Consider the following 10,671-nt stretch of genomic DNA (forward strand, 5'->3'; position numbering starts at 1 on the left):
ATTATATTATATATACAGAGATCACTCTCTCTCTCTCCCTCTGTCTCTCTTTGCCTGTCTCACTCTCTCTTCTCTGTCTATCCCTTCCTCTCTCATTGTTCAAGTACACACACATAGATTTATAAAGATATCTGTTTTGGTAGTATATGTACATATTCCTATATTCTAAAAATAGCAAAGGAACAGAATGTAATTTTCCTTTACATAAGCCAGTAGCAACAAACGATGAAAGTGGAGCGCTGACGTGAAATGAATGAACAAAACACATCATCCATGTCCTATTTTCACTGTGTATCTGCCAAAGTAGGTCAAATGTTTTTTGGGGAAAAACAATATATAATTTCTCAGTTATTTTTTACCAGAATTGCTCAAAATTGTGTTTGCAGTGTTCTTTTTAACGCATTATCATTTCACCAAATGTAATTTCAGTTATGATTGACAAAATGAGATATAAATATTATAATGTGAGAGGCATCGTTGTGAATTCAGGCTCTCATCAAAATAATTAAATCAAAGATGTCGCACTTTTCCGTCGGATTGTCATTTTATTTGAATTTGTTGTTTCTAGCCTGAACACTTTAATGTTCATTTAGAAATACATTTTATGTGCAGAATTTACAGTTGTTGTCATCGATCCAGGCGGAATTTACTGACAAGTCGTCACTCTAGAATGACAAAATGACAAAGCTCTATCTGCTCAGTTCCTTATTTTGAGAAATTTGACTTTAACTCATTAATGACGAAGTGGACACATATGTGAGGCAGCGTGGTGGAATCAGGCTCTCGTCACAAAAATCAAAATGAAGAAAGTTGCATTCTTCCGCAGGTTTGTGAATTTTTATTAAATGTTTGTTTTTTGGCTCAACACCTTTCATGCCCATTAAAGAATTCATTTCAGCGTGGATTTTTCTGAAAAACGTTGATTAAAAGCATAAAAAAATGTAAATTTTCAGTTACCACGGACTCTTAAGCTAAGGAAATAACCAACCTTTAGCGGCCATTTTCTCACTAATTTTACCTCTGAAAACAGGTGACCTCCACCTCCTTCTTTCATAAATATCTCGACTTGTATTCAAGATAAATGGATACTTTTTCATCCAAATAAAGACAGGTGAACAAGCTTTAAGATGATACCAATAACTCTACATGGCCAAAAATTGACGAGAGCCTGATTCCACCACGCTGCCTCACATATTTATGTATAGCAGTCCAAATTGACGAGAGCCTGATTCCACCACGCTGCCTCACAATATTAATTATGTCCCACAGCAGCAGATCAAAAATAAAGTTGCTGGATATTTCGAACCATCATACAAACAAGAAACACAAGTTTGCATAGATTATAGTGGGCTTATACATTATTGTCATGTCTTTTTAAGCGTCAGATAAAGGAAACAGAATTGAAAACTCCGTATGAATAACGAAGTTATGCTTCTTTTTAGTATTGTGGAACATCGTGTCTTCAAGCTTTTGAATGAACAAAATGCGTATCCGCAATGAGGTAAAGAATTCTGAAGTTTCACAACACGTGACGCTTTTTCTAAAGCAATTCTTTGAATATCTCGATAACGACTCCGAATAATCTTACGGTTTTGATAGAGCAGATAGAAGATATGTGAGGCAGCGTGGTGGAATCAGGCTCTCGTCAAAATAATAAAAGTGAAGAAACTTGCATTTTTCCGCAGGTTTGTGATTTTTTATCAAATTTTTGTTTTTTGGCTCAACACGTTTTATGCCCATTAAAGAACTCATTTCTGTTTGGATTTTTCTGAAAAGCTTTGATTAAAGGCACAAAAAAGTAAATTTTCAGTTACAACGGACTCCTAAGCTAAGGAAATAACTAATCTTTGGTGGTCATTTTCTCACTAATTTTACCTCTGAAAAGAGGTGACTCCTATATACCTCCTTCTTTGGCAAATATCTCCACTTGTATTCAAGATAAATGGATATTTTTTTCATCCAAATAAAGACAAGTGAACAAGCTTTAAGATGATACCAATAACTCTACATGCCCAAATTTTGACGAGAACCTGATTCCACAACGCTGCCTCACATATGGTCTCTGACCTCATGGTCTTCGTAACTCAAAACAGCCAAAAGTGTCAGATCTAGAGAAGTTTGTAATTCTGGGGGTAACCAAATGTTGACTAAAGGCAGGCAGATTGAGCACACTCCCCCTCCATTATATCAGTAAATCTCCCCTGAATTATACGCGCCACCTACAAAAAATGGGCCAATTTTGGAGTCAAAATTTACCCCCCCCCCCCATATTATAGGTGAGGTTGTGTAATAGGCAAGGATATATACAGTATGGATTATGATCCCAGCCAACCTTAAAAGCACCTCATCAGACCGGCCTCTCTCGGGGAGCGAAAAGTACAGAAATAAACCCTGGATTTTAATATTGATCCAACAAGAGGTTATTTCTGTGATACGAAAAATTTGAGAGAGGTCAAGCACCCGTTGATGACGATGATAATGATGATGATGATGATGATGATGATGAAGATGATGATGATGATGGTGGTGATGATAATGATGATGATGATGATGGTAATGATGATGATGATGATGATGATGATGATGATGAGGAAAGTTAGAGGAAAGCAGGTAAACATTCTAAGGTACTCTCTGTCTCTCTTTGTTCTATCTCTTTCATCACTCCCTCTTTCTTCTTTATCTTTCTCTCTCTTTTTTCTCTCTGATCTCTTCTTTTTTTCTTCACTCTCACTATCTCCGTCTTACTCTCTCTGGATCGATTACAACAACAACTCTCTCTCTCTCTCTTTCTCACTCTCTCTCTCTCTCTCACACTCTCTCTCTCTCTCTCTCTCATATGACAACACTGACAAGTCAAATGACAGCATTCTCGGGTCACACAAGTCACTTGACAACATTGGCGAGTCACATGACGGCATAAGCAGGTCGCATAATAACATTCACAAGTCATATCTGTCGCGCCGTGGTGGAATCAGGCGCTCGTCAATTTTTGGGCATGTCGAGCTATTGGTATCATCTGAAAGTTTGTTCTATTGCCTTACTTTCTGTGAACGAAATATCCATTTATGTTGAACACAAGTCGAGTGAACACAAGTCGAGGTATTTACGATTGAAGGAGGTGGGGGTCGCTTGGGTTCAGAGGTAAAATTAACGAAAAAATGGCTGCCAAAATTCGGTTATTTAAATAGCCTGAGAGTCTGTGGATAATGAAAATTTACATTTTTTGTGCCTTAAATCAACGTTTTTCAGAAAAACCCACACAGAAATGGGTTCTTAAAAGGACATAATAGGTGTTGAGCCGAAAAACAAACTTTCGATAAAATTTTCAAAACCGGCGGAAAAATGCCAATTTCTTCAATGACATTATATTGATGAGCACTCGATTTCACCAACCTTCACAAGTCACATGACATCATTCACGGGTCACATGACATCATTCACGGGTCACATGACACCATTCACGGGTCACATGACACCATTCACAAGTCATGTGACATCATTCACGGGTCACATGACACCATTCACAAGTCACATGACACCATTCACAGGTCACAAAAGTTACATGGCTACATTCACCAATCACGTAGATCCCGCATGCCCATGTGCGTGTGTGTGTGTGTGTGTGTGTGTGTGTGTGTGTGCGTGTATGCGTGCGTGTGTGTATGCGTGTGGCTAGAAATGATCCACCAGAATCGACACACTGCTCTTGTCCACCGTGCCACGAGCCCCTCCCTCGCTCCCCGCCAGCGTCATGTTGTGCCACTCAGTTGTCTCCCCTGCAGAAGTCATGTCATTGAGTTATTTTTAGACATTTTCCCCCCGTACTTTACTATAATTTGTGTTGCAAGTGCCGTAAAACTCTTACTAAAAACTAGAATTTGTACACCTCTAATCTTCAGCACATGGGACCTAGTATCTGTGTTGCAAGTACTTCAGACTTAAGTGCATAATATATATATTTATGATCAATTTTGTGTTAAAAATGACTCAAAACTCAAAAAGGAAAACCTACCTGAGGGCAAACGACCAGCAATTTTATGACTTATTTTTCTCATATAAAATTTTACACATATGCATTTATATTATATGTATAATACGTTGTTTTATGTACGCACTTGTCGATTAATTTTTAAGACGTGATGTCTTTTTCGTTGTAATGCATATTGAGCATCTTTTAGAAAATGGAAATGCGCAGCATAAATGCTATTTATTATTATTATGACCTATTCACATTGCAAGTGCAGTAAAACTCTTGCTAACTAAAACAAAAACTACAACACCTTTAATCTTCTACACTTATACCACCTAATATGTTAAATGTCTCAAAACTCAATACTAAAAAACTCACCTGAGGGAGAGTCGCTGGACTTGAGGGCAAACGACCAGCGATTATATGATTGATTCACATTGAAAGTGCAGTAAAACTCTTGCTTACCAAAACTAAAACCTAAACGCCTTTAATATTCTACACTTATACGACCTAGACATATTGAAAATGCCTCAAAACTCAAAACTAAAAAACTCACCTGAGGGAGAGTCGCTGGACTTGAGGGCAAACGACCAGCGATTATATGATTGATTCACATTGAAAGTGCAGTAAAACTCTTGCTTACCAAAACTAAAACCTAAACGCCTTTAATATTCTACACTTATACGACCTAGACATATTGAAAATGCCTCAAAACTCAAAACTAAAAAACTCACCTGAGGGAGAGTCGCTGGACTTGAGGGCAAATGACCAGCTCTCTGGATTGGCCGAGGCACAGTGTGGGAGGCGGAGCTCCACAGGTTTGTTGAACTCTGTGCCGTGCGGGCCGCACATCACTAGAGGGCTGAGGAGGGTCTCTCCTGGGGAGACAGCATGGTCCGAATTGTGGTCGATGGGGGCTTAAAATGTCTCTTTCTCTAAGATAAATAGTCCGAATTGTGGTCGATGGGGGCTTAAAATGTCTCTTTCTCTAAGATAAATAGTCCGAATTGTGGTCGATGGGGGATTAAAATGTCTCTATCTCTAAGATAAATAGTCCGAATTGTGGTCGATGGGGGATTAAAATGTCTCTTTCTCTAAGATAAATAGTCCGAATTGTGGTCAATGTGGGTGTAAAATAGTGATAAATGGTCCTAATTGTAGTCGATGGGGGCTCAAAATGGTTCTTTCTTAAAGATAAATAGTCCAAATTGTGGTCAATGGGGGCTTAAAATAATGATAAATAGTCCTAATTGTAGTCAATGGGGGGCTAAAAATGGTTTAGGAGCGTTGGCCCATAATGATTATTATAAGTCTAAATTGCAGTAGGTCTATGTCTCTTCATAATGATAACTAGTCTAAATTGTGTTATTTTGTGTCCTATCAAAGACAGTAAATAACAAGATGGGCCACTCAGCCAAAAAAGTGTCCGCAGGAAGTATGCTCTTTGCTTCAGATGGCGCTGCAGTCTGTTTTGAAGCTCTCTTTCGTTTTTCCAGAAGAAGAATAGGAATAGCACCTCCTTGCGTGCGCAGATCGACTGCTGTTCATCAGCAGTTCGGGTACGTTCAGTGCGGAGTTTTAGTTAAAAAATTTTTTTTTAATGACCTCTTGCCTTTCATTGTAAAGTCAAATTAAACGAAGAAAACCATCACCCTTTCCTCCGGAAGAGGTTTTTGTCAGCGTAACCATTTTAAAAAAGCGTTCTTCCGAAATTTATCCCAAAACTTGCTAGTTTCACTTTGATTTTTAAAAACTCAAGTAGGGTAACTCTGTTCGCAAAGAGTGCGCTTTTGTGAAGAGGGCGCCACCAAATTTTGAGGACACTTTTTTAATTGGCTCAAAGAGAGAAGTGGCCCATCTTGTTATGTACTATCTTTGGTTGTATTCACTGTGATAAAGTCTCATTATGGCACGAGGTGGTGGAATCAGGCGCTCGTCAATGTTTGGGCATGTGGTGGCATTAATGGTTCATCTTAAAGCTTGTTCACTTGTCTTGCACTCGCCGAGAAAAAATACGCATCTATCTTGAATAGATTCGAGATTTTTGTGACTGAAAAAGAACGTGATGTGACCTGGTTTCTATAGTAAATTCATTGAGAAATTGGCGGCCAAAGTTTGGTAACTTCTATAGCTTGAGAGTCCTTGAGAGTCCTTGAGAGTCCTTGAGAGTCCTTGAGACATGAAAATTTACATTTTTTGTGCTTTTAAACATTTGTCTGTAAATTCCACATAGACATGCGTTTTAAATAGACATGAAAGACGCCAAGCGAAAAAACAAAAATTTGAAAAAAATTGCCAAACTGGCGCAAAAATGGCGTCTTCTTTGATTTTATTATTTTATCAAGCGCCTGATTTCACCCGGGTGCCTCATATATCATGGTCCTAATTGTTGTTTCTGGGGGATTAAAATGGCTCTCTTTTCTTGATACATATTATGTGAAGCGAGCTGACAAAATGAGTCACTTCTCGGATTCAGGCCTTCAGGAAATAGATACATCACACTTATAGGTGAAGTTTTTACAATTTATAGGAAATAGATACATCACACTTATAGGTGAAGTTTTTACAATTTATAGGAAATAGATACATCACACTTATAGGTGAAGGTTTTACAATATATAGGAAATAGATACATCACACTTATAGGTGAAGTTTTTACAATATATTATAGGAAATAGATACATCACACTTATAGGTGAAGCTTTTACAATATATAGGAAATAGATACATCACACTTATAGGTGAAGTTTTTACAATATATTATAGGAAATAGATACATCACACTTATAGGTGAAGCTTTTACAATATATAGGAAATAGATACATCACACTTATAGGTGAAGTTTTTACAATTTATAAGTATGAAATAAAAGGTATGTCTAATTATGTCTAAAGTGTAGTTGATGGGATGTAAAATGACTTAAGACTAATACTGCCGTAAGCTGACAGAGTGCCTTTTTTCATATTGGTACCAGCATTTTTTATTTGCTAAATCGAAAGCCTGATCAGTTACCCTTCTTACGAGAAAAATTTTAAGTGAAACTAAGACAAGTTTTTGAATAAATTAGAATTCAAATTTGGAATCTATTTCTAAATAGTTACTCTGACAAATGACTTGTTTTCCGCCAAACTGCTGGTAAGATAAAAAGGCGTTTTTTTCCAGCTTAGGACAGAATAGAGCATTTCTCTTGGTGGTTGATGTCTAAACTGTAGTGGATGGGGCTTAAAACTGCTCTCCATAAAAACAATTAGTGTAAATTGTAAGCCCCTAAGATGGGAGTGATGATATGCACACATGCATGAGCTCCCACACAGATATTCACCCACGTATTGTTGGTTTTTTTTTGTGAAAACATATTATCCTTATATTTTACTACGGACCAGTGTCTATTTTACCTTGAATTATTCTGTGCACTAGTTACACACACATACGCACACACACACACACACACACACACAAACAAACACACACACACACACACACATACACACACACACACACACAGACAGACACACACATACACATACTCACTCACAGAGTACCTTTCTCTCCCTTCTCTCTCTTCCTCCCTGCCCCTTTCCCTATCTCTCTCTCTTTCTCTCTCCCTCTTCACGCCCCTCCTTCTCTCCCTTCTCTCTCTTCCTCCCTGCCCCTCTCCCTATCTCTCTCTCTCCCTCTCCACCCCCCTGATTCTCCCCTTCACACTCCTCCTCTCTTCTCCAACTCCACCAAAATCACACCACATCATTAACAATCCTACCTTTCTCCGCATCCAGGGGAGGTAACAAACTGTTATCTCGACAAACTTTGAAGTAAATCTCTTGTTCTTTCCCCTCGTTGATGGCCCCCTCGGGGATATAAATACTCACCCCAGTGTCTGCAAAAAAGAATACAATAACAATAATAAATAGATTAGTTATTTATTTTTTTAATGAACAAATAAATATAAAAACAAAGAAAGAAAGAAATTGAAAAAAATAATAAATTAGTAAATTAATAGATAAATAAATAACGATAAAAGAAAATTTGGAAAACAACATCCCAACCGACAGATAGAATTTCACTGGAGTTCGCTTAAACCAAATAAGTTTTGCAGGCTCTCCAGATTTTCTATGGTTTTGTCGGGTATTCGGTTTAGCCACGTTGCTCAATTAGAAGATAAAAAAGGATTCTGGGATTTTATTGTATTTCGGTTTACCATTGTTTCCAGGATTAACCATGTTTGGTTTAGGTGGATATCAGTGTACTCAAGAGAACCCCCCCCCCTCCCCTCACAGGATCTGAACTCACATCGTCCACAAAATAATCGTTATCTTAAAATGACAAGGTTCCATCTGACAGTTGGGGCCATTTTGAGTTACTAAGACCATGAGGTCAGAAACCACAAAAATCTGTCTGAGGTATCAAAATCGGAAGATCACTTGGAGTCGTCATCAAGATATTCAAAGAACTGCATTCGAAAAAGCTTGAAATGTTGAGAAACTTGTAGTCTGCTACACTAACTGCATTAACTGCAGGGAAAAATGTTTACAATCGATAACAATCACTAATCAGTCAAAAGATTTAACAGCCTAATAATAAACATCATTTGAGGAAAATTCGTCTAAATAAGCGCCTTTCCCAAGGACACAATATCAAGCCGGAGGTTCGAACCCCTAAACCTGCGACCTCACGATGATTGAAAATTATATATTGTGTCACGACGTGATGGAATCAGGTGCTTGTCGATTTTTGGGCATAGAGAGTTATTGGTATCATCCTAAAGCTTGTTCACTTGCCTTTATTTGGAGAAAAAAATATCCATTTATCTTGTATACAAGTCGAGATATTTGCGAAAGAAGGAGGTGGGGGTCACCTGTTTTCAGAGGTAAAATTAGTGAGAAAATGGCGGCCAAAGATTTGTTGTTTACTTAGCTTAAGGGTCTGGGGTAACAGAACATTTACATTTTTTGTGTCTTCAACGTTTTTCCAGAAAAATTCACACGAGAATGAGGTCTTTAATGGGCATGAAAGGTGTTGATCCAAAAAACAAACATTTGATAAAAAATCACAAACCTGCGGAAAAATGCAAGTTTCTTCACTTATTTTGATGAGAGCCTGATTCCACCACGCTGCTTCACATATGGACTTGTTGATATCATCCTAAAGCATGTTCATTCCTCTAAGGAAAAAGTGTCCAATAATCTTGAAAAGAAGTCAAGATATTTGGGATTGAAGGAGGTGGAGTCTCCTGGTGTCACAGGTTGAATAAGCGAGAAAATGTCCGCCAAAGCTTTAGAGTCCTTTGAAACTGCAAGTTTTGTATATTTTTTATGCCTTTTATCAACATTTTTCAGTAAAATCTATACATACAATTAATGTGTTTTTAAATGGACGTGAAAGGAGTTCAGCCAAAAAAAATTAAAAAATTCGAGAACAATTGCCAAATGAGCATAGCAAATGTGAGGTGTGCAGACAAAATGAGTTACTTCTCCGATTTTAGCTTTATGGAAATTGATACATCAACTTTATAGGTGAAGTTTGTACAATTTGTAAGTATGGAATGATGAAAGACACGGTAGACTTGAACAAAAATGGCATCAATTAGATATCTATAAATCTGACCGCAGTGTCGATTTTGGGCCGATATCTCCATTCTTGGTCAGCGAGAAGTAACTCATTTTGTCAGCACACCTCACAAATGCTTGTTCCTTTGATTTCCCTATTTTGACGAGCGCCTCCCAATTACCATCAAGAATAATCTCCCATCATTTAGTATACCTGGGGCTTCTAAGACTCCTCCTTTTGATGTGAAAAATCCTTTGGCAGTAGCAATCACTGTATGCTTTTCCTCTCCCTCTTCCCCATCTCCCGTGTCCGTGCTGTGAACAATGTGAGGGGTGAAATGTGAACAATGTGAGGGGTGAAATGTGAACAATGTGAGGGGTGAAATGTGAACAATGTGAGGGGTGAAATATGAACAATGTGAGGGGTGAAATGTGATAAAATGGTGGTGGTGAAATGTGATAAAATGGTGGTGGTGAAATGTGATAAAATGGTGGTGGTGAAATGTGAAAAAAAAATGAGAGAGTGAAATGTGAAAAATGAGGGGGTGAAATGTGATAAAATGGTGGTGGTGAAATGTGATAAAATGGTGGTGGTGAAATGTGATAAAATGATGGTGGTGAAATGTGATAAAATGAGGGGGTGAAATGTGATAAAATGAGAGAGGAACTGTGAAAACTGAGAGTGAAATGTGATAAATGAGAGGGTACGAAATGTGAACAAAATGAACCAGAGGGAGAGGGGATGACGAAATGTGAAAATGAGAGAGTGAAATGTGATAAAATGAGTGGGTGAAAAACAAACAAAATACACCGAAGGGAACAAGTGTGAAATGTGAACAATGAGATAGAGAAACATGGTTAGATGTGGGAACAAAGAGATGTTCATTGAAGTTCAAGTTAAAAAATCCTTCTAGTCAGAAATGACAAGAATAAAAAAGAAAAAAAACCCCAAAAGATATTTTATATATATATATAATATATTTAATATGGTTTAGTATTTAAATACTATGGATTTAATCTAAGGCGTACATTTGAATATTAATCAGTGTTAAGATTCCATGGATCTATTGGATCTATTTTTATATTGTGTAATTTGAATATTAGTCAATGTTTCGATTCTATGTATTTATCTAATCTGATTTAATATATTATATT

At 37.4% G+C, this 10,671-nt stretch overlaps 1 protein-coding gene across 1 annotated transcript; it reads right to left on the reverse strand.

Annotated features, from left to right (window-relative positions):
* Nucleotides 1-3,281: 3,281 nt before the first annotated feature.
* On the reverse strand, nucleotides 3,282-9,831 carry LOC101852664 (tight junction protein ZO-1; the record flags this gene model as incomplete). The annotated part of the gene is given in 4 exon segments (XM_013090374.1): nucleotides 3,282-3,776; nucleotides 4,705-4,848; nucleotides 7,731-7,847; nucleotides 9,731-9,831. Coding segments are annotated over 4 exon segments (466 nt in total), but the record flags the coding sequence as incomplete, so codon positions are not given.
* Nucleotides 9,832-10,671: the final 840 nt, after the last annotated feature.

The sequence above is a fragment of the Aplysia californica genome, unplaced genomic scaffold, assembly GCF_000002075.1.
Source record: "Aplysia californica isolate F4 #8 unplaced genomic scaffold, AplCal3.0 scaffold01244, whole genome shotgun sequence".
In the NCBI taxonomy this organism is placed as follows: Eukaryota; Metazoa; Mollusca; class Gastropoda; order Aplysiida; family Aplysiidae; genus Aplysia; species Aplysia californica.